The sequence below is a fragment of the Helianthus annuus genome, chromosome 14 (genome assembly GCF_002127325.2).
Source record: "Helianthus annuus cultivar XRQ/B chromosome 14, HanXRQr2.0-SUNRISE, whole genome shotgun sequence".
NCBI lineage: Eukaryota > Viridiplantae > Streptophyta > Magnoliopsida > Asterales > Asteraceae > Helianthus > Helianthus annuus.
In genome coordinates this window covers 131,710,169-131,734,428 of record NC_035446.2, presented here as the reverse complement: position 1 = coordinate 131,734,428, position 24,260 = coordinate 131,710,169, and the positions used below count along the sequence as shown (strand labels likewise).

General features: G+C 37.6%; 4 protein-coding genes across 4 annotated transcripts; 1 reads left to right on the top strand and 3 right to left on the bottom strand.

Annotated features, from left to right (window-relative positions):
* Positions 1–1,326: 1,326 nt before the first annotated feature.
* On the bottom strand, positions 1,327–3,225 carry LOC110903769 (uncharacterized protein At4g37920). Its single transcript, XM_022149558.2, has 6 exons — positions 2,973–3,225; positions 2,573–2,850; positions 2,328–2,493; positions 2,016–2,260; positions 1,755–1,942; positions 1,327–1,668 (listed from the first exon to the last, which is right to left on the bottom strand). The coding sequence occupies exons 1-6, from the start codon at positions 3,121–3,123 to the stop codon at positions 1,452–1,454; spliced, it is 1,245 nt and encodes a 414-aa protein (XP_022005250.1). The 5' UTR covers positions 3,124–3,225; the 3' UTR covers positions 1,327–1,451.
* Positions 3,226–5,840: 2,615 nt separating this feature from the next.
* LOC110907399 lies at positions 5,841–6,996 on the bottom strand. The gene is made up of 2 exons (XM_022152389.1): positions 6,721–6,996; positions 5,841–6,101 (listed from the first exon to the last, which is right to left on the bottom strand). The coding sequence occupies exons 1-2, from the start codon at positions 6,994–6,996 to the stop codon at positions 5,841–5,843; spliced, it is 537 nt and encodes a 178-aa protein (XP_022008081.1).
* A 405-nt stretch (positions 6,997–7,401) lies between these two features.
* LOC110903770 lies at positions 7,402–9,527 on the top strand. The gene is made up of 2 exons (XM_022149559.2): positions 7,402–7,760; positions 8,751–9,527. Exons 1-2 carry the CDS (start codon positions 7,465–7,467, stop codon positions 9,406–9,408), a joined length of 954 nt encoding a protein of 317 aa, XP_022005251.1. The 5' UTR covers positions 7,402–7,464; the 3' UTR covers positions 9,409–9,527.
* An 8,257-nt stretch (positions 9,528–17,784) lies between these two features.
* On the bottom strand, positions 17,785–23,562 carry LOC110903771 (probable cytosolic oligopeptidase A). Its single transcript, XM_022149560.2, has 17 exons — positions 23,045–23,562; positions 22,691–22,858; positions 22,480–22,603; positions 21,761–21,837; positions 21,434–21,577; positions 21,085–21,315; positions 20,901–20,991; positions 20,667–20,788; positions 20,468–20,575; positions 20,123–20,368; positions 19,453–19,598; positions 19,257–19,374; positions 19,012–19,171; positions 18,878–18,909; positions 18,669–18,734; positions 18,428–18,499; positions 17,785–18,230 (listed from the first exon to the last, which is right to left on the bottom strand). The coding sequence occupies exons 1-17, from the start codon at positions 23,444–23,446 to the stop codon at positions 18,150–18,152; spliced, it is 2,388 nt and encodes a 795-aa protein (XP_022005252.1). The 5' UTR covers positions 23,447–23,562; the 3' UTR covers positions 17,785–18,149.
* Positions 23,563–24,260: the final 698 nt, after the last annotated feature.

Below are 24,260 nucleotides of genomic sequence, written 5' to 3'. Positions count from 1 at the left end.
ATTTGGGAGTACTCGGGAAGTACTTGAGCTAGACGGAGATTACTCGGGGAGTAATTGGCCTAGGCAAACAGTACTCGGGCTTCGGCAACCTACTTTGTCGCAAGTACTCGGGGAGTACTCGAAGGTTAGGCGAGACTTTTACAACCATGCTTGCAAAACATTCTTTCCTTTTTTGTTTTTAGTAGGTAAATGAACTTATTTTATTTATAATATCAAGTACGCACGTGTAAAAAGATTACTTAATTGCATTTTTTAAACAACTAGGATTTAAGACCCGCGCTTTGCGTCGGGACTGTTATATCGAACAAAAAAGGCAGACGTAAAAACTTTAAACCACGCGTGTGCGTTGTGGCGTGTCAACTCGTAAAAAAACAGACCGAAATGTAAAACATAGAAAAGAATAACTAAGTTAACTTATGACTAGCGCATTGCGAAGGACCCGTTAAAACCGTAAAAAATATTGTGACCAAATTTGAAAGTGGAAAAGTGTTACGGTTAAAAATGAAAAATTATTTGGACAAATTTCTTAAAGTTGAAATGTATAAGTGTTAAACATGAACAAATTCTTTGTGACACATTAGTAAAAGGTAAAAACTATAGGGTTAAAAAGTAAAAAAAAAAATTGAATAATGATTTTTGTAAGTGATAAAAAAAGTTATTAAATTATATACAGTTAATATTCAATCCACTATATTTTTTTAATTCACACACCCTTTTAATTCCAAATCTACACCTTAATACAAGCCTTTTGACTTAAACCCTCAACCTCAACACACATTTCCAGATCACACCTTTAATCCAGTATATGATTTTGACTTAGCTCCTCATTGGAACTAATGTTTTTATATTATTTTAGTATATGTTAATTTGAAACTGGAGGAAAAGTTAACATGATTGTAGATAAGTTCAAATATGCAATTTGTTTAATAGTGTTTATTTAAGTATAACATAAACAAGTAAATATGTTTTATTTTCATTTAAACACTTAAAAATGTTTTATTACATATAGAAAACACAATAAGCTGGAAAATATGTTTTGAAGGTTTAAAATTTATGGTTATGATCCAAGAAATTTCGTTTTACAAGCTTACAACTAACAAGTAAAGTTTCAAATTTTCATGTTTTACTGATACTTTTGTAATCAGCTCATTAAGCGTTATGCTAAGCGTACTTTTTTTTTTGTTTTCATGTACATTTGGTTATCAAGGCAACCAAGATAAGACATGGAAATTAACTTATGTAACGTTTAGACATTTACGGAATAATGTTTGTAACTTGATCTTGTATAAGTGACGTGTTAACCTTGGTCGCGATGGGGTGTTACACTAATATTATTAACGAGTCTATAAACTCACTTGATAGATTTGTACAGCCTAAATCAATCCAAATATCCAACACAGAGTACAGTTCTATGTTTCCTAATTCAAATAACAAAAAAACTTAATAGTACCTTAGTCTTCTTCTTCCGCAACTACGTCTATGTCTTTTTTGGCTTCAGAGGCTTCCTTTTCCAAATATTCTTCTTCAATCGTTTCTTTGAGAATCGTAAGTCTCTGGATAACCATCGGTAAATTCATCTCCTTGGCTTCCTCAATATCAGTTTCGTCTTTATGCAGTTGGTATGCATCAAGCATGACCGTAATCCACTTATGCAGCTCCTTTGGAGTTCTGCTCCGAACATTAAACAAATTAGTGCAAGTTTTAAAATTTTTCACAGTAAGCAAAATAAAAAGAATAAACGGCAGGTGATTTACGTGTATATTGCATTCGGATTCCTGGCCTCGTTGTCTTTACCAGGAGAGAACGCAGTTGCTAAAGCTGAGAAACGCTCTTCTGGATCTGTGAAGTTTAACAGGTACTTAAGTAGCTTTATTTCTTTCGGTGCTATGCTCTTTAAACTTCTCTTGGTGGCTTTGTATAACTCGTACATGATCGCTTTCACCTGCATATTTATGCTAAATAAGATCAAGAATTCTTTGTTTGAAAAACATAGACGATAAAGCCGTCATTTTTACCTCATTTTTCATGGTAGGAGATTCTTTTGCAGAGGCCCAAGCACTGTTTATTAGCAAAATCAAAGAGGAATCGAGTTCTTTCGCCTTCGCAAGACTTTTAATCTTGGCACATGCGGCTTCTATCGAAGGCGAGTCCAAAATATCCTCAAATTTGGCCTGTGCAGCATCCAATGTTTCCACAGTTTCTAACGTGTTGTCAAAAGCACTCACTGCAGATAAGCATCTTGCTCCAAGCCTAGCAACAGCTGCGTAAACAACCCGTATGAGAAACAAAAACAACCGACCACACGCCTTCTGTAAATTCGACATTACCATCGCGGTCCTCCAAGCTGTCATGTGTTTCTTGAACGACAGTCAGATAACGAAAAAATTCCCCCGTAAAGTCCTTACGCCGTCTTGTAACAATGGCGTTTATGTCCATAGGGCTATCTTCTATCTGCTTAAGAAGCTCTGCATGTTTTTCCATTTCATCATCAACCTGCAATCTCATATTTTAATTTTCAAAACACGACAATTTAATACCGTAATGTCATGAGCCAAATGTTTGAAGATCATACCCTTTTCACTTCTGTTGCCAACGTGACCAACCGCTGCTTCACGGTGAAATCATTCTCATTATCGGCACGTGTTTTACACCGATTATAAAACCTCTCCCTATACTTATTCCAATCCTCTCTAAAAATCAAATAACTCATCCAGTCTTTAGGCTTGGGCTTCTCATTCATAAACAGATCAATCATTTTATCACAAAATTTAGTCATTGTATAACCTTCAGCAATTTCAACTTCTTCCTCATCCCCAACCTCTGCCGTTGTCAAATTCCCACACAAAATCTCTATACCAAAAAAAAAAAACAAATTCTATTTCAAAACGATATTATTAGTATTATTACAATATTTATTTAATAGGGATTAAAGTAAATCCACATAAAATTCATTTGAAATTGAGATAACTTACTGGAAGTTTGGAATCTGTTGAGTCTGGTGAATAATCGGAGTTTATGGGGAAAGAAGAGGGTTGAGGGGGTTTTAGGCAAAGTTAAGAGAGATGGGTTTGTGGCGGCGGAGACGGTGGAGATGGGGGCGTCGAAACCTCGTAGGGTGGTCATGTTATCCAGGTGGTGGTCGGAGATGTGATTTGGTGTGCGAGAAGAGGATATTTGGGCGCTGAGTGAGGGTGATAATGTTTGGATAATTGGAACAGGGGAATGCGGTCAAACGGTGTCGTTTGGGTAAAACCTCTTCTAAACCCATTTCGCTGTGAGTCGATGAACGATAGGGTTGTGCACGAGTCAATCTGAATCGAGCGGATCTTTGTTCGTGCTTGGCTCGTTTACAATCGAGCGAAATCCAAACGAGCATATTTGAGCGCGTAATTTTCCGAGCGAGCCACGAGCGAGAAGCGAGTGACGAGTAATTTGGACAACCATAGATTTAGCACGTTTCTTCCGATGTCTCCGCTATCGGGTCACGACTAAGGTCCAACTGTCCGAGTATGACAATAAGATTGAGGTCGGATCGTCCGAGTATGAGGCTTTGATTGAGGCAGGTGAGGCGATGAAAATATACAACAATGAACAATGCATATGGTGAGAGCGAGAGACGATTGACAACTGACGATTGATAAGAGAAAGATGTCAAATATTGTCGCTTCATGACTTAGAGTTTTAGTTTTAAATTTGGTGTTAAATTTTATATTGGTTTGATTAGGCTAATATGGATAAATATAATCTAACTTATAATAAAAGATTACAAATAATGCCACATGGCATTCTCTCTTTCAACCTCATAAATTTTATTTATATTCGTTTAATAATTTTTTTAATATTAATATTAAATAATAACCAATATATAGATATCACTTATTTTTATCCTTATTTTTATCTAAAATTAATAAATAACTTCAATTTTGCAATTTAGACCATTTGTTTTTTACTTTTAACCCAAAGTTTTTCATCTTTTGCAATTTAATCTCAACTCTTTTTTTATTTTCAATTTTGGTCCAACATATTTTTCATCTTTCCCAAGTTTTTCGTTTCGTTCTAAATTTTGTAAGTTAACGCACCGCAACGTGCGTGTGGGGTTCAGCATTTTTTTGTATATTTTTTTCCCGTTTGACTGGCCCTTCGCGTCACATATAATTTTCTGCGTTTGACAAGTTCGTCCAACACGCGGGTCCTTGATGGACTTAGTTATTTTTTTTCTATGTTTTACGTTTCGGTTTAATTTCTCAGCAACGAGCGTGCGTGATTCAAAGATTTTACGTCTGCTTTTCGCTCGGCGTTTTTTTCCCATTTTTATTTATTTTGTTTTTTCGAGCTTTTCCGGTGTTGATGGTCGCTGACAATGGTATAGTATTGATACTACTTAACACAGTTTTATGACAACCGCTGCAACGTAGGGGCTTAATACTAGTATAATTATATATTTGAGTATAGTGGTACAAATCTAATAGAGCGGTATGTATAGAATATGAATATACATGTAATTTGTGTGTGCATATACAATTATATATGTAATAATTTAATAAAAATTAATTCGAGTCGAACCAAACCAAGCGAGTATATTCCGAGCGTTTTCCGAGCGATCGGCGAGCGAGCGATGAGCGACGGACGATTTGAACAAACCTAATGAACGATGACGTTGTCACTAGGGATAAGCTTTTTACTGATACTCGTATCAAAATTTGTCAAATATGGGTACCTGTACCGAAAATATTCGGTATTGTACAGTATGGGTACTGGGACGATACTGGTATTTGAAGATAAAATTCGTTAAAATACCGTTATTTGAAGGTAAAATACCGGTACTGTATCGGTACCGAAAACACTAAAAATTGGGTACCAATTTTCTACCGGAAAAGAAATGGTACGGAAAATTAAGTACCGGTACCAAGTCCCGTGTGCTCATTCCTAATTGTGATGATACGGTCAGGCAAGGTGCTTCTTCGTTTCCGATTTTGCCCTTTACATAAGATGATTTAAATTTAAATATTTTTTTTTGTTTTCCTTGTTATTTCTAGGGTAGGCATTAAATTTAAATCATAATTCTTTGTTTTCCCTATTAATTCTAGGGTAAACAACTATTGTTATTGCAACTTTTTAGGGTTGAGTTATTGTATAAATGGGTTTGAAGATACGTTAATCAAAGACAAACTTTTAAAAGGTATATCTGCCTTCTAAATAGACAATCCCAATAATTTCACACGCTTTCCTATTTATTAGTTTTTTAATTTTTCAAAAATCATACAACTTTTTCATAATATTACCAAATCAATTGTTGAACCAAAGAGCAGAAACATCTCCGAGTCTTATACAGTTATACGTGAGTGTAATTGATAGTAGGCAATATGGGTTGTAATTGGATCAATGACCCCTCTTCTCTATTACTTAATATATATATATATATATATATATATATATATATATATATATAGAGAGAGAGAGAGAGAGAGAGAGAGAGGGGTCAGTTAACGTACAAAATAGCTTAACGTACATTGCGTACTTGACCGCGTTGAACATGTTCACGGATGGAATGTCGAGTTCAATGTGCTTTGTTCGTTGATGTTGTACCGGATTACCTAAAAGATAAATGGCACTGACATTGTCACAATATACTAGTGTAGCACGTGATAAAGGACATTGAAGCTCGAGTAGCAGTTCCTTAACCAACAAATTTCGGCAACCACGTTAGTTACCCTACGATATTTGGCTTCAGCACTAGAGTGCGAAATCGTTGGTTACCGCTTAGACGGCCAAGAAATAATATTATCATCGTAATAGACACATTAACCACTAGTAGAGTGATGAGTATCCGGGAAACTCGCCTAGTCTGCTGCATTTGTGTAAGCCATTAAGTTCGGGTTGCGGGAGCTGCCTAGAAGAAGCCCAAAAGAAGTAGTACCTTGAACATGCCAAATAATACGCTTCAAAGCATTCCAGTGGTCTGTTTTGGGAGCATGCATATGACCATATGCCTGTTGAACTGCATAGTTGATGTCTGGTCGAGTAAGGGTCAAGTATTTCAAATGAACGCAATCAACAATCACAGGGACTTGATTATTGCATTTTTTCAAATAAGAGTTTTTCTGCGTTTTGGTGTAAACCAATTGGACGTAAATTTACATTGAGTCGAAAAAAAACTTTTTCTTTTTTCAATTAGATTTTTTAGTAAATTACAAGTTTTGTCCTTTATGTTTACATCAAATTGCAGACGTTGTCCTTTGCCTTTAAAATTGACGGGTTCTGTTCTTAATGTTTCAAAATCTTGCAAGTTATGTCCTTTAGGCCAAACCCAGTTAGATTTTTTGTTAAATCTGGTCACCCCAAGGGTATTTTAGTCTATTTACCCCGTTTATTTAGTATTATTAAAAAAAACCACCCTCCACCACCACCACCATCAATCAACAACCGCTGTCAGTCACCACCGCCACCACCCTCCATCATCTACAACCACTATCATCTCCAAATCAACTCCCCTACCTAAAAACCCCTAAAACCAATCAAAACATGTTACCCAACCCAATTCTCTGTTTCCCAAACCAAATTTCATCCCTATTATTCAACAATTCTCCAAATTTTCAACACCCAATTTCTAGATTAATAATCCCAATTTGATGCATTTAGCCACTTGCCTCAAGAAAGACGCCAGACACTCTAGAAAGGTAACCCAGAAAATGACTAAGTTTGATGCACCCTTTTTATTACATTAAGTTCAGAAACATATCTGGAAGATGGTGGTGGTGATGGGACGGTGAGTATGAGCGGTAACCGGTGGTGCGGTGATGGTGTTTGGAGTCGGTTTTGTTGCAGCGGAGGTGGTTGTATGGTGGCCTTGTTCTGAGGACCACCAACATCTTTAAACCGAAACCTCTTTTCAATCTCTCTTGTTCCAAGCACCACCGGATCTGCAATGGAGGATGCTTGATGGTGTAACTCCTCAGATCCGACGAACAGTGATCTTGTTCCGAGCACCACCAACATCTTTAAACCCGAAACCTCTTTTCACTCTCTCTTGTTTATATAGAAATCAGTAACCACCATTCAACCACCCATCCACCACCATCTGCGTATGATATAAGGAGAGAGATGGCTTCTTTATAAATCTTTTTATTTTTTTGAAACTAGCCTCTAAATATAAGATACTTTACAAAATAGTCTCTGAGAAGATAAAATAACAAAAGTGCCTTCATGTGCAAGACAGATGACCAGATTTAACCAAAAAAATTTAACTGGGTTTGGCCTAAAGGACATAACATGTAAGATTTTGAAACATTAAGTACAAAACTAATCAATTTTAAAAATAAAAGACAACGCATGCAATTTAATATAAAAATAAAGAACAAAACTTGTAATTTCTCTAGATTTTTATTTTGTTAGCCAATGATAAAACCACCCTGTCGAGATCTACACATCTTTTCTTTCCACTCTCACTACCACTACCGCTACCACATGGCGCCATCGAAAACCGTCGTGATAACCGTTCCGACGTTGATCCTCTCCGTCTCCGGCGCCGTCATATTCATCTTCTTCCTCATGTCCTCCCTTTCATACTCTCCTCCACCCTGTTCTTGTCCCACCGTCCAAACTAGCCCTCAACAACATCAGAAACAGATCTCTGCAACGGCGGAGGATATACAATGGGTCAAATCTCAGATCGAAGTCAACGGACTTCATATGCAAGATAATGTTCTTCGTAAAGGCATTAATCCTCGCACTCGTGCTCAGCAACTCCAGGATTTGATCCAGTAATATTACTTCATTCCGTCTCTTTGATTTTGTTTTTGTGATTTGTTGAATTTGTTTCAAGTTAATGCGTATATAGTTGCGAATTTCAATATGCTTTGTTGAGATCAGTATTCTAATCATACATTATTGTATACGTGGATTGAGATTTCGTGAATTAGGGTTTAAATCGAGTGAATTACAATGTGCTCTGTTGAAATTAGTATTCTAACATTAAATCTAGTCTCCTGAGATTACAGTCTCGTGAATTAGGGTTTAAATCGAGCGAATTACAACCTGCTCTGTTGAGATCATAGTTGTCAATAGCTAACAATGGTAGAGACAAGTTACTTATATGCTTTGTAGTAATAGCGAAGAAATAGCGCCCCCTATTTCATGTTTAGCGGTTAAGTAGATGAATATAAAAATACATATTGTCGAGCGGTAGATTGAATTAGGGTTTAAATCGAGTTATTTTTTACAGTAACAAGGGCTGCAAACGAACCGAATGAACACGAACACGAACGTTTAGGCAATGGACAAAACGAACGTTGATGAACACAAATGAGCATAAACTAATGTTCATGAACACAAATGGAAACAAATGAACACAAACAAGCATTCAAGAACAAAGTGTTTAATACACTGACGCTTATTAAATATTTTATTTGTCGGATTTTTGAAGTATTTAAATAAAATATAAAAGCTAAAAACACTAACGAACTATCGAACACAAACGAACATGTTACCGAACGTTCACGAACATAAATGAACGAACGCGGCCTCTGTTCATATTTGTTCATTTAACCAAACGAACGAAAATTCTTGTCGTGTTCGTTTGTTTAACAAATGAACGAACTTCCCGCCGAACGGTTCATGAACTGTTCGCCGAACGTTTGATTCATTTGCAGCCCTAGTAACAACTGATAAATCCGACCATTATGATCCTGATAAGCAGAATCATAATCGTAGCTATTATTAATTTTTTAAAAACTAAAAACCATCATCAACAGGTACAAAGGAATATCACACTATGAAGAAGAAGCAGCAGCAAAGAACCACACATCATTACCATGCCCTAATGAACTTCTAGTGGAAGAGCACCACAGTAACTACGGTGAGCCCTGGGCTGGTGGCCGAGACGTCTTCGAATTTCTTGCAGAATCTTCCAAAATCACCCCTGAATCACGCGTTCTCGAAATCGGTTGCGGCACCCTTCGCGTTGGGCTGCATTTTATCGACTACTTGATCCCAGAACACTTTCATTGTCTTGAAAGAGACGAGCTCTCTCTTATGGCTGCATTTAGGTATGAACTTCCGGCCCACGGGTTACTTCAAAAACGCCCTTTGATTGTAAAAGGTGAAGATATGGTTTTTGAAAGATTCGGGTCGGGTTTCGATTATGACTTGATATATGCTAGTGCTGTGTTTCTTCATATGCCTGATAAACTTGTGTGGGTTGGATTAGAACGATTGGTTGGTAGATTAAAACCGTTGGATGGAAGAATATTTGTGTCGCACAATGTGAAATTTTGTTCGAGATTGGGAGGGGACGAGTGTAGTAAGAGGCTTAAAAGTTTAGGGCTTGAATATATGGGAAAACATACTCATGATAGTTTACTTTTCAATCACTATGAGATTTGGTTTGAGTTTAGAAGGTTTAAAGTGTAATTTCTTTTGTTCAAATGTAGTATTTTTTTGGCAGAGTGTAATTTCTTTTGTTCAAGTGTAGTATTTTTTGCCAGACAATGTGAAAGTGTTATTAATTTTGTGCAGTTTGGACACTGTAACAGGTACTTGTATTACTAATATAAGATGAAGTTATTTTATGTTGGTGTTTCATATTTGTTAGTTGGTTTATCTCTTGGGTTTTAAACTATAAATATGGTGGGACTCTTGTGTTAAGTTTTTTTTTTTTTTTTTTTTTTTTGAAAGGCAAATTTCATTCGCATGGCCCGCCCACCAAAAACAGGGGCAACCGAAAACAGGACAGCTACATACAAAACATTGAATTTACACCAATCCAACCAGCTAACGACTTATACTTTGATCTATTACTGAGCCACAAAAAGCCTAAGGACTTGATATTGAAAACAATCTCCTCAAACTTATCAAAACAATCAAACCACATAATTCATATGCTTATTATTATGATGATTCAAATGTTTGAATACAAAACGTTAGGGTGGTCCATAAGGACCCCTGAGAACTCGGAGGGCTTGTGTTGGTTGTGCAAGTAGAAAAAACGAGCCCCTGAGTTCGTCAATCCAATTGTCGCTTTATTTTTTTGTTAATATCACTTGCCAGATTTATTTAATTGGGTTTAAAAGTGTAAATTCAAAACAATATTAGGCTAATGGGTTTAGTTAGCTAATTGAAAAATAGGTTTAGTTGTTTAATGGGCCTAAACTAAACCAACAGTTAACGGGTTCAACACACAAATTAGGTTTTAAAATTAATTAGTCTTTTATCTTAAAATTTTATATATAGAATACAAAAAAATTAAAAAAATTCTAGACTCTAGAAGAGTGGGTGATGCGGGCCCAAGTGTGGAGGAACGGGCCATCTTGTATTTGGAGGCCCAAGATCGCGTGACAAAAGGGGCTTCACTAAAATGGCTCTAACTTGGGCTACAGGAGTCCGTTTTGGGCGTGCGACCAGGCGCACGATCGTGAGAACGAAGCCCATCTTTCTACAAACAACCGTAGGTGGTTTGGGTCAACGTTCAGGCCCAAAACCGCTTATTTCTATGAGTTATTTATATTTTTATGTTTTTTAGTGCTTTTCGTGGACTTTTATTTGGTTCTAGCTTTTGGCCCAAGTGTGTTTTGAGGCCCGTTTTGAATTTACGTTGTTATTTATATGAATGTAATGGGAGGAAGATAATCAATTTTGAGTTTTATGAAAAGTCAATTTTTACTCCCAATTCACTTGTGAGTGTCTTGAGTGTGAAACCCCCAATTTTCGGTATTCCACAAGAATCAACGAATTTTGGAAGAATTGTTCCTGGTATTCTATGTGAATCAACAGGTCCGATTTCGTATCCCACTTCCTAGTCTACATCAGTTGGTATCAGAGCCGAATTCCTGGCTCAGAATGCCTCCAAGGAGAAACAACAACAGGCCTCTCGATGAAGTGTATGAACGGGAGTTGGAGCAGCGACTTATGGCGAGGGTGGATCAACGGTTGGACCAAGTGGTCGATCAGTTGACTGACCGGATGGCCGACTTGATCAATCGTAGGAGGCAGAGACCCAATGACGGGTATGGTTCTGAAATTAGTAACCCATTTGGTGATGATTCGACTTCCGAAGACGAACAGGAGGGGCAACCAAGGGGTGAACGTGGAGACGGTAATCGGCGTTGGGAGACGGGGATGCGTACTAGCATTCCAGAATTTGATGGTGACACTTTGAATCCAGAAAATTTCATTGATTGGCTTGCTGTGGTTGAAGAGGTGTTCGAATTCAAAGAGGTACCCGAAGACAAAAGGGTTCCTTTGATTGCTACCAGGTTACGTGATAGGGCATCTGCTTGGTGGAAACAACTGAAAGTGTCTCGTGAAAGGATGGGAAAGTCAAAGGTCACAACCTGGAGGAAGATGAAGAAGTGCATGAGGGCCAACTTTATTCCTCATAATTATCAGCGTTTAATGTACCAGCGGTTACAGAATTTAAAGCAGGGATCCAAAACGGTTGAAGATTACACAACAGAATTCTATCAGTTAGTGGCTCGAAATGATATTCAAGAGACTGAAGATCAACTTGTCTCTCGTTACATTGGTGGGCTAAGGCTTCCGATTATGGAGTCGGTGAATTTGTTTGATCCGATGACTATTTCTGATGCACATTAGCGTGCCCTGGTTTTTGAAAAGCAAAACCGACGTAGTGGTGGTTCAGCCTCATCTGCCTTGACAGGAGGTAGTTCGGGTTCGGGCAATGTGGCGTCTCGTTTTATGCCCAACCAAGCAAAACCGGGTGGTGGCGCTTCTGGTTCTAGTTCAAAAGGGGCCGGTACTAGTAACATGAAATGTTTTAATTGTGGAGAGACGGGTCATCGCCAGGCAGAGTGCAAGAAGGCTGGGAAGAGACACTTGTTTAATGAGCCTGATGGATGGGAAAATGATGATGAGGTGGGTGAGACTTATGAAGACGGTCCGGTTTATGATGAGGAGCCTGAATATGAAGAAGAGGAGGTTGCTGGAGATGTGGAGTTGAATCTGGTGGTTAGGCGCTCATGTTATACACCAAAGGCCAGTGATGATGATTGGCTTAAGCATAACATCTTCCATTCGACATGTACTGTGTTGGGAAAGGTTTGTACCTTTGTTATTGACTCAGGGAGTTGTGATAATCTAGTTTCTGAAGAGGCTGTCAGAAAGCTAGGTCTGAAGACGGAGAACCACTGTAAACCTTATAAGCTCCAGTGGCTCAAGAAGGGAGGCGAGGTACAAGTCAGTAAGCATACCCTTGTTTCTTTTTCTGTTGGTAAAACATATAAGGATAATGTGTGGTGTGATGTGGTACCTATGGACGCTTGTCATTTATTGTTGGGGAGGCCTTGGGAATATGATCGATGCGTAGAGCATAACGGGCGTTCTAATACCTACGGTTTTATGTTTGATAATGTGAAGATAACTTTGTTGCCTAATAAACCCAAGGAAGTAGCCGCCAAGCCCACTGGTACCCTGTTGACTCTTTCTCAGTTTGAGAATGAATTGGAGGTAGGAGATGATGTTTTTGTGTTGATTGGTAAGGAAGTGGTTGACGGGGTCAACATTCCTGATGCTATGGTTCCTTTGCCTGAAGAATTTTTTGATGTTTTCCCTGATGAATTGCCTGATGGATTGCCACCTTTGCGTGACATTCAACATCATATTGATTTGGAGCCTGGGTCACAGTTACCCAATAGACCGCATTACAGGATGAGCCCTGGCGAGCATGAAGAGTTGCGAAGGCAGGTTGAGGAATTGATTTCTAAGGGCCACGTTCGTGAAAGTATGAGCCCTTGTGCTGTTCCGGCTTATTGACTCCAAAGAAGGATGGCACTTGGCGTATGTGTGTTGACAGTCGAGCAATCAACAAGATTGCTGTGAGGTACAGGTTTCCTATTCCTCGACTTGATGATTTACTTGATCAGATTAGTGGTGCTACTATTTTTACAAAGTTAGATTTGAAGAGTGGGTATTACCAGATTCGTCTTAGACCGGGTGACGAGTGGAAAACCGCCTTCAAGACTCGTGAAGGGTTGTATGAATGGTTGGTGATGCCATTTGGTTTATCAAACGCACCAAGTACTTTTATGCCTGTTATGAATCAATTGCTTAGACCTTTTATTGGGAAGTTCGTGGTTGTGTATTTTGATGACATTCTCATTTATAGCCCTTCTTTCAGTGACCATGTTGTGCATGTGAGGCAAGTTTTGGCCTTACTTCGCAGGGACCGTTTTTATGCAGCCACCAAGAAGTGTGTGTTCATGACCCCTAAAGTGTTATTCTTGGGGTATGTTGTTTCTGGTGATGGGATACAGGTTGATGAATCCAAGGTGGCGGCAGTTCAAAATTGGCCAACTCCTACTACCATTACTGAAGCTCGTAGTTTCCATGGGCTTGCTTCTTTTTACAGGCGGTTTATTCCACACTTCAGTTCTATTATGGCCTCAGTGACAGATTGTATGAAGGGGAAGACGTTTGTTTGGACTGATGAAGCAGAGTTGGCTTTTCAAGTTGTGAAAGAGAAGCTCACTACAGCACCAATTCTGGTATTGCCTGATTTTTGTCAAGTTTTTGAACTTCATACTGATGCCTCAAAGGTTGGAATTGGTGGGGTTCTTAGTTGAGGTACAGTACTTCTGATCTAGAGTTTTATGCAGTGGTCCAAGCTGTAAAGCATTGGCGTCATTACTTGTTTCAAAAGGAGTTTGTTTTATTCACTGATCATGATTCCCTAAGGCATATTCGTACTCAAGACAAGGTATCTCATAAGCATGGGCGATGGTTGGCCTTTCTTGAGAAGTTTACTTTTGTGGTCAAGCACAAGACTGGTGTTTCAAATAGAGTTGCTGATGCCTTAAGCAGGAGGAGTAATCTGCTTGTTTCTATGAGGGTTGATGTGCCGGGTCTGGAGGTCATTCGTGAGCAGTTAGCCATTGACCCTTATTTCTCAGTTATTTTGCAGGATGTGGAAACTGGGAAGAAGTCAGATTTTCTATTACATGATGGCTTTTTGTTCAAGGGGAATCAACTATGTATTCCTGATTCTAGTCTTCGTTTACAGATTATTAAAGAGTTACATGGTGAAGGGCATGTTGGTCGTGATCGTACTTTACAGCTGGTGCAAGCTTCTTATTATTGGCCTACTATGAGGAAAGAGGTGGATCGTTATGTGAAGAGGTGCCGTATTTGTCAAGTTTCAAAGGGGACGGCTACCAATGCGGGTCTCTATATGCCTTTGCCAGTTCCCTCACAGCCATGGGTTGATATTAGTATGGATTTCGTGTTGGGGTTACCTCGTACTCAGAGGGGTAATGATTCTATCTTTGTTGTTGTGGATCGGTTTTCTAAGATGGTCCATTTTATTCCCTGCAAGAAGACGACTGATGCTGTTAATGTGGCCCAACTCTTTTTTCGGGACGTGTACCGTTTGCATGGGCTACCTTCTTTTATTGTGTCTGATCGGGATACTCGCTTTCTGAGTCATTTTTGGCGTAGTTTGTGGAAGATGGTGAATACTCAACTCAACTTCAGTAGTGCTTATCACCCATAAACTGATGGCCAAACTGAAGTTGTTAATCGGTCCCTTGGGAATTTGCTGAGGTGTTTGGTTGGTGATCATGTGAAGGCATGGGATCAAAAATTATGCCAAGCTGAGTTTGCTCATAATCATGCTGTTAATCGGAGCACCGGGTATAGCCCATTTCAGGTAGTTTACTCATCTCAGCCTCGGGGACCACTTGATTTGATGTCTCTTTCTGTTTCTGGATCTGTCCCAAAGAAAGTTCAAGATTTTGTAGAAGGTTTACATGAAGTTCATAGTGCTGTGTATGATCATTTGACCCGAGCTAATATGAAGTATAAGCAAGCTGTTGATCAGAAGCGTAGGCATGTTGAGTTTGAGGAAGGTGATTTTGTTTGGGCTGTTTTGACTAAAGATCGTTTTACAGTTGGGGAATACAATAAGTTGTCAGCCAAGAAGATTGGCCCAGTTGAAATCGTGGAGAAGATCAATCCGAATGCGTATCGTCTGAAGCTGCCGAGTCACATTCGTTGTTCTGATGTGTTTAACGTGAAGCATCTAGTGCCTTATTATGGTGATTCTTCTGATGATGAACCTGTTGGTAATTCGAGGGCGAATTTTGTCTATCCAGGGGGGAATGATGCGGGCCCAAGTGTGGAGGAACGGGCCATCTTGTATTTGGAGGCCCAAGATCGCGTGACAAAAGGGGCTTCACTAAAATGGCTCTAACTTGGGCTACAGCCTACAGGAGTCCGTTTTGGGCGTGCGACCAGGCGAAACGATCGTGAGAACGAAGCCCATCTTTCTACAAACAACCGTAGGTGGTTTGGGTCAACGTTCAGACCCAAAACCGCTTATTTCTATGAGTTATTTATATTTTTATGTTTTTTAGTGCTTTTCATGGACTTTTATTTGGTTCTAGCTTTTGGCCCAAGTGTGTTTTGAGGCCCGTTTTGAATTTACGTTGTTATTTATATGAATGTAATGGGAAGAAGATAATCAGTTTTGAGTTTTATGAAAAGTCAATTTTTACTCCCAATTCACTTGTGAGTGTCTTGAGTGTGAAACCCCCAATTTTCGGTATTCCACAAGAATCAACGAATTTTGGAAGAATTGTTCCTGGTATTCTGTGTGAATCAACAGGTCCGATTTCGTATCCCACTTCCTAGTCTAAATCAGTGGGCCTTGGGCAGTCGCTCATTTTGCCCATCCCTAGGGCTGACCCTGCATGTCACTAGATTATGCTCGACCATGACAGCTGATAAGTTGTGATATCATGACTGGATGGGACATGAACTATGTTTATGGCAAATGGGCCGACCAGACTGGTTGGGACATAAAAGGTGATTTGTATGAACACATCCGATCTAAATTCTAAACACTTGAAGATTCTTTAGGGGATTTTAACACAAGTCAGCCTACCTGAAATATTGGTTTAAGTTTTCAAAAAAACGTATTATACCCATCGTGAGCAGTAATTTTGACTCATACTTTACATAAGTGGGTTTAGTAAGAACACATTTTCATATTCGAATTAATGTTGCAGAAATAGAGGTATTATTAGGCTATAAGCTACTCATTATTGGTCGCAATTCAATTAAAAGAGTAAATGAGCTGATCTAGTCTAAGTTAAGCTTCGCTTATTTTAAGTTTTTTTTTTTCTAAAGCTCGTGTTCTGCTTGTGAGTACAGTACGAGTCGTGTTCTGCTTGTGAGTACAAATAGAAGTTAGATGACCAATGCCATGCTACTTGCATGGCAGCTGGCCATTGATCAACTTTTTTCTAACTTTTTTTTTTGTCTTTTAGTAAGTTTTTGTTTATTTTAACCTTTACTTTTCAACATTTAGTATTTACACTTACAACTCTTTAATTTTCTAAAAAAAATTATAATCATTTTTTACGTTCTTATATTTATGTACGTGTTGGTATAAATTCAATTTGATTACATTTCTTGAAAATGGGTAGGCTTAGACATAATATTTTTCTTTTGCTTTTTTTTTTTGTACATTTTCAGTTGATTTACGTTTTGGCATATTTTTTGTTTTACTAACAAGTTGGTTCAAATATAATATGTTTTCATTAGACTTTACAAATTCGACTTATTTTACGTTTCGGCGCCACCACAACGCACGGTACCATTTTTAACTTAAAAAAGTTATTTTTTCCTTATTTTTATGTACATGTCGGTGTTCAAGCTGGTGTTTGACGTAAATTTCTTTTGCAAATAAGTCGGGCCATATATGATACATTTCCGTGCTTATTTTTGTGTACATCTTCAGTTTGTCTACGTTTTGACGTAACTTTTTTTCAGAACCGATTCATGTCTTTATTGTAGAAATCTAAGTTACTTGATTCAGGTCTTTATTGTACAAATCTAAGTTGCTTTAAATTTGGACCCGCCCCATCGGGGAAATTTACTAGTTTTATATATAATACTACTAATGTAATTATCTTTTAAACATGTTATTTGAAACCTACATACTAAGAGCATCCACAATAAGAACCAATAAAAACACCTAAAAACATGTTCAGTCCGCTGCCACATCAAAAAAACACTCATCCTTCAAAAACATCAAAAATCCACCCAATAACAAAATCTAAAAACATCCAAAATCAATGCCACCTCATCATTATTTCTAATAAAAAGAATTCTTTTTTTTTTAACATTACCACCCAACCCTCCCACCCGGATCCACCCTCTGACACAATCTCCACCACTTCTCATTTTTTCTCATTTGTGTACAAAAATGATTCAAAAATATGAGTGGTAAAAATGAAGCCCAAAATAACTAAAAACAACGTCCATGTCCACGTAGGCTTAAAAAATGGGTAAAAATCTCCTATTGGAGATGCTCTAACAGGTTTTTGTAGGCTACTCTAGCTGAATAAATAGAACAGACTTGCTATTAAACAAACTTATTTCTAGGCTTAAGTTAATTTGAGCTAGGCTTGATTTAAGCTTTTAGTAAGCCAATCTCAGGTAGCATACAACCGACTCGGTTTAGTTACACCCCTAGTTGCAGTTTCAATTATTATATGAAAATGAATAGATCTTGGTTGTCTTTAGTTTGACAACCGGTCAAACAATATATTGATTGCTAATGAACGAGTCAAATTGGTTGAAGAGCTTAAATGGGCTAATAATGCTTAAAATGTTCTCAACTTTTATTTTAAAGTACAAAAAAGGCACGGAAGTTGAAAGGTAAAACATGAAAACAATTTAATTTTGATAAAGTCATAAGAGGTGCCTTGTTAAATTAAAAATAAAATTTACCAACACTTGTATATAAAAAAAACAAATAAACCACTCATAAATATTAGCCCAGAATAGTATGTTGATATCATATCATTAGCATACACGGCAGAAAGATAAGATGTCAGGAAATTTGCTACAGAATGTTATGCCTTTTTAAATTACTTTATTTGGAATTTTAGATGCTAATTAGAGTTGCCAACCGAGTGAAGCACCCAAACAGCTTGGGGTATCAAAATACACTGCTAAAGTAGAGAAGGAAATTTACACCACCCTATGACAGGTCCTAAAAAAGAGAGATTCTCATTGTGCAACTGATGATTAAAAAAAACCCTTGTCAACTGCAATCTTGTTTTAAATCCAACAAAAAACCCAAGTTTCGGATGGAGAACCTGTTCCTGTTGAGGCTAGAGCCAAATTATGAATCATGCTGCAGCTTGTAACAGACCATTGTGCCTGAGCAGTGGCTCAGGTGAGGGTTCTCGCCCACGGAATTCAACAAAAACCTGTATTTTCCATTACACCGTTATCAAGTCGGTCAGTTGTCCTAAACTAACAAACTTAAAGAACAAAGATATCGTAACAGTTAAAAAGAGAATTTTTTCTTAGTATTGAAAGTGGCCCATTTTCCATCTTAAATGCACAATTACTTCTAAAATTAGTGGTTGAGATTCTATAATATATGAACTCTGAATGAACTAACCGTTAGCGGGTCTTTTCCACCACCTAGTGCAAGAATAGTTTCACGGAACCTGTGCCCTGTCTCTTTGACCGCCTGTTGCAAAAAAAAAGTATTTCTATGAATTAACATTATTTAGCAGAATCTGAAAGGGGTGGTACTTTAAAGTTTTTAAATTCTAATTAACAAGTCATACACAGTTGCACAGTAAAACTTGTAGTTGTAAAAAAAGAAAACAATACCATGTGTATTCACAGAACCATACCTTGTCATCATGTAATCCAGCATCCTCAAAAGCCGAGAAAGCATCAGCAGACAAAACTTCCGCCCACTGTACAAATTGTGTTTGCAATCAGAAATAGTGTCAAGAGAGAAAACATAACCATTGTATAACTAGTAATCAAATTATTTACTTGTGGATTAATTCGGGGAAACCATACAAACTTCACAAATAATCATGGACATGAAAAATACCTTATAACTGTAATATCCAGCAGCGTACCCGCCTGTGAATGGCAAACCACATCATAATGAGACTGTAATTACGATATAGTGTAATAATAACGAAAAAAATTTCATCTGCAAACTAACAATTATATATAACCAACCTGCAAAAATATGGCTAAAACTGCACAGGAATCTGTCTTCTGGAAGTGGAGGGATTACTTGAGTTTTTTCACTGACCCTTCGATCGACATCATAAATTGATTCAGACCCACCAGGAACATACTTGCTATGCAGCTCCAGGTCAACAGTAGCAAATTTTAGCTACATATTAACATAAGATGTTAATTGAACAAATGAATTTATTAATCTTAGATATAAAATAATAATGTCATACACTTGTACTCACCTGACGAAGGCTAAGACTGCCAGCACGGAAAGTCCTAGCAGCAAGAAGCTTCTGATATATCTCTTCTGGGAGAGTCTCTCCAGTTTCATAATGTTTTGCAATACTCATCAGTGTATCCCTGCAACCGCCATTTAGTTTACATTTGTTTGAAACTTAATTGTACATCAGCCCTAGCGACAATCTAACAATATAATACCTGTGGTAGCACCAATTCTCCATAAACTGAGAAGGTAATTCAACAGCATCCCATTCTATACCACGTATACCAGCAACAAGACCCTCATCTTGCTTTGTTAGCATGTGCTGAAGTGCATGACCAAACTCGTGAAACACAGTCTCCACCTGTAAACAACATAAATTTTTAAAATTTTACAATACTTTCCACATTGTATTACAGAGTAAAATGCCATTTTAGTCCCTGAGGTTTGGCCAGCTTTGCGACTTTTGTCCAAAGGTTTGTTTTTCCGCATCTGGATCCTAAAGGTTTGAAACCTTGCCATTTTCACCCGGCTCGTTAGATCCATCCATTTTTCTCCGTTAAGTCAGGGGTGCTTTCATCTTTTTTGTTACCTTAAAGGGCAATTCAGTCTTTTTCACTTTATGTAAAACCATTTGACATAAGTATTTAAAACAAAACAAAGTAGGTAAAAAGACATAAACACCTCCGACTTAACAGAGAAAAATGGATGGAGTTAACGAGCCGAATGAAAATTGCAAGATTTCAAACCTATTGGATCCAAATGCGGAAAAACAAACCTTTGGACGAAAGTCGTAAAACTAGCCAAACCTCAGGGACGAAAATGGCATTTTACTCTATTAAGCAGCATAAATGTTTAAATTTTACACTTGAACATGATTATATGTACCTCGCGAAATGTCATAAGGCTTGGCTTATCTCCAACAGGTGGCATTTGATTGCAGACCATATGGGCAATGGGTAACCTAACAGAGGTTTTGTCATCTGATAGTACTCGACTTCTTGCAACAACCTCATCCATCCATGCACCGCCCCTTTTTTCAGCTGGGCGAGAATACGGGTCAAAGTAAAAAAATGAAATAGGTTTGCCTGATGAATCCTTGATTCGGTAAAATCTGACATCAGCATTCCAAACCTACAAGCATAAGCAAAAACAAAAGAATGTAACATGTTAAGTCCCGCCACCGCCACATCTGGTAGTTAAACTTAAGCAAAAGGTAATAAGATATCTTACTGGTGCTAAACCGTCAGCGGGTTCAACATCAATGCCAAATAGCATCTTCACTAGACTGAAAAGACCATCCATGACTTTAGGTAATGAAAAGTACGGTCTCAGTTCTTCCTGCAGTATCAAAGAAACTAACCTCTGAGTAACATTTACACTAACAAAATAGATGTTTATACTTTACGTAAACAAAAATCTGAAATAGAACCTCGTTTATCTCATATTTTGATTCACGTAGCCTCTCACTCCAAAATGTGGTATCCCAGTGGGTCAACTCATTAGCTTCAGGAGCACCTTGACTTTTGGAGAACTGCCTGAGATCTTCCATATCTACAAGATATGAAAATATTGGTATAACGAGTGTTTTAAGTCTCTTAAAACAGAACTTTACTGATACGAATATAAAGTATAAACAATGTAAATGTGGCAGCAACCATATTACCTTGAACTGCAGCATTCCATGAAGCACTCCTGAGCTTCTCTAGCAATTCTTCAGCTTTACTGACAGTAGCCATTTTGGTTGCCATGCTTACCTGATATTAATTTTCAACCAACAAACCAATCAAATAAAGCAAATAAGAAGCCAAATTAGATAGAAATAAGACGAATGAATAAAAAAAGCAGACCTCTGCATAGTTATTGTACCCAAGAAGCTTAGCTTTCTCCAATCTAAGTTTTAGAATTTGTTCAATAACTGGAGTATTATCTAATTCTCCACTAGAAGCACGGGTTACATAAGCACGGTAGATTTCCTCCCTTAAAGTCCGATTCTTAGCATGTTGCATGACTGACATAAAACTTGGAGCGTCCAATGTAATCATCCATGGCCCGTTTTCAGCCGTCGCATTTTCATGACCCTGAAAATGAATATGTACTATGAAATAAAGACTAGTGATACACTGGTGTGTTAATAAAAACTTAAAAAGGGTGAAAGCATAGAACAGTGAGCACAAGTAACAAGATTTCTTATAGAACCTTAGACGAGGCAGTTTGTGCAGCCAAACCAAGAGCTGTAGCCGGCAATCCTTCAATTTCTTTTTTATCTGTTATTAGTTTTTCAAACTTCTTAGTGGCATCCAAAACATTCTCATCAAATTTTCGAGAAAGTTTTGTCAATTCCTGCAGTGATTAGTAGATGCCAAGATAGTTAGTGACCTTGATAAAAAAAACATAGCAGAAGCTAAAGTCTCCCAATTAGGATCAAAATATACGTATCAATATGCATGACAAGAGAAAAAACACTAAATCCATGTAGATATGTTTTGTTAAATCTGAGTGACGTAAAAAATAAAAAGAGCATACCTGTTCAATTTTGTTAAATTCTTCTCTCTTAGAATCTTCAAGGGAAACACCACCAAGAACAGCCTCTTTTATTGATGCTGCATGTGTACAAAGTCAAGGCATGTCAGACAAATTCAAAAATAAAAATGTAATATTATATTTTTGGATGAACTAGTATGCATCTAGACTTGCTTGCAGTGATAAAATTTCAAGTGATGCAGTTCATTTATGTAATGAGATGTCTCGTAATTTTATATTGTGTTGTGGACCAAGTAAGCATACATTAGCTTTCATCAGTACTGAGTAGTGACAAGAGGAAAGAAAAAGTTTGAACCACTGAAATAAGGAATAAAAAAATGAAGAGTAAAAAGGAGCTTTGAAAAATAAATTGAACTTCGGTATATAGAAAATCATAGATAGCTTTTGATAACGTTAAAGAAACACTTTAGGTTGCACCTTTTATTTACTAGATTCCAATATTTAACTTTGTAAAACAAGGTGTTAACTTTTGATATACGAATGATCAACATAATGATATATATAATATTTAAGCTGTTTGAGCGGTATGAAAAGCAAGATGTAACAAGTTTCGCCTTTACGTCACAAATATTATTAGTTTATTACAAGTATTCCTTAATTTTATCCAGCCGCGTTAACATCAACTGGAGCATCACCCCTACAACCACACAATGAAATAAACAACATGAACTTAACTACGTGCACAATAAACTAATACTTACATTCAACAATGCGTTTCTGAGCATCACTTAATCCATCCCAATCCTTTGATTCCCTTATCGCCTTAAAAGCATTATATAAAGGTTTACTCTGGCCCAATTTTAGGTCAAATTCCACTTTTTCTGGCTGCAAACAGAATATTCAATATATACACTTTATACATCAAATACAACCAAGTCAAATCAACCAAAAGCAATAGTAATAAACCTAAACCTGAATCTCTTCAATTGCAGAACGAAGTTCAGGTGTATCCTTAACCGCCTTGAGATGATTAACAGCTCCCCAAACAACAGTCAACCGATCCATCATCTTCTCCAACGGCTCGACCAGTTTCGGCCACGAAGGCTCCACAGTTTTCTCCAATTCCACCAAATCACTATCCTGTATCATTTTCCCCAAAAATCAACAATCAAATAATCAAAAATCTATACTCAAATAAGCACAAATCAACAACTAAATAAGCACAGATCAACAATCATATAAGCACAAATCCACAATCAATTACACACTTACAATCTTCTACAACAATCAAACAATAAAATAATCAATAATCAATGACACACTTACAAGCTTCTTCAACAAGGCACGCATGCCTGGGCGCACGTGACTGGCATCGATCGAATCGAACGGAGGAAAGTCGAAGTTCTTCAAGAGAGGATTATCATCGGAGACCGTTGACATTGTGGACGGTATGGTGGCGGAGGAAAGTGAAGCGCGTAGGGGGTTGACGGCGGTGAGAGGCGGAGAGTGGCGGTGGCGGAGGAGAGTGGTGCGATGAGGAGGAGGGAGGCAGCGGAAGAAGGAAGGAGACCAGAGGGGGCAGATGCGAGATTTATTGAGGTGTTTGGAGGTTAAAGAAGAAGTGGAGCATATAGGGCGACGAAAAGAACGAGCAAGTGAAATGATGGTAGCCATTGATATGACCACGATAAGAAGGGTAGGCGCGACGGATGTGATCTTTCTTCCCATTTTTTCTTATTTTTTGGGTTACTTTGTGTACAAGATAGATAACTTAATAAAACAATTATATTAACAAGTTACAAAAAGTTAGAAATATAATGTTACAAAGCATTCTTAAAAAGCCCAATAAGTTGTTATTTGCTCCAAATTTTTAAATATCCATGTCAATGAAAACAAACAACAAACTAATGAACATATCCATACACTCGTACCACGTAAGCACAAATGTTTATTATTTACTCCAAAGTGGTAAATATCCATCTCAGTTACCATGTATTTTTCAGAATTTAAGGGGCTGTTTGGTAACATATGAACGGTTAAGTGCTGAACCAGTAAGAGGCCTGAACTATTAAGTGCTAAACCAGTAAGAGGTCTGAACCATTAAGAGTCTATATAATGTTTAACCGTTCAGAGGCAAATGTCTGACTAATTCAGATTGGAGGTCTTAACCATTCAGACTCTATATAAATCTTAACCATTCACAGGCAAATGTCTGAACCATTCAGACATCTGCTCGTGAAACAAACAGTCTAAACCATTAACTGCTGAACCAGTAAGAGGTCTGAACCATTAAGAGCCTCATTAAAAGGTAAACAAACATTCCCTAAATATTGAAGCGATGCAAAAGTTTCTAGCATCCATATTAGTTTTTACTTACATGCCTAGAACTGAGAAGAGATAATGATGTTTCAAGATACTGCCATGAAACAATTTGAAATACATGAAAAATCCCAGAATAAAGTAATCATGTATTACTAATTGGTAAACTTACATGATGAAACCATTATTAGGATATTGTCAAGTGGTTACAAAATTGACTATC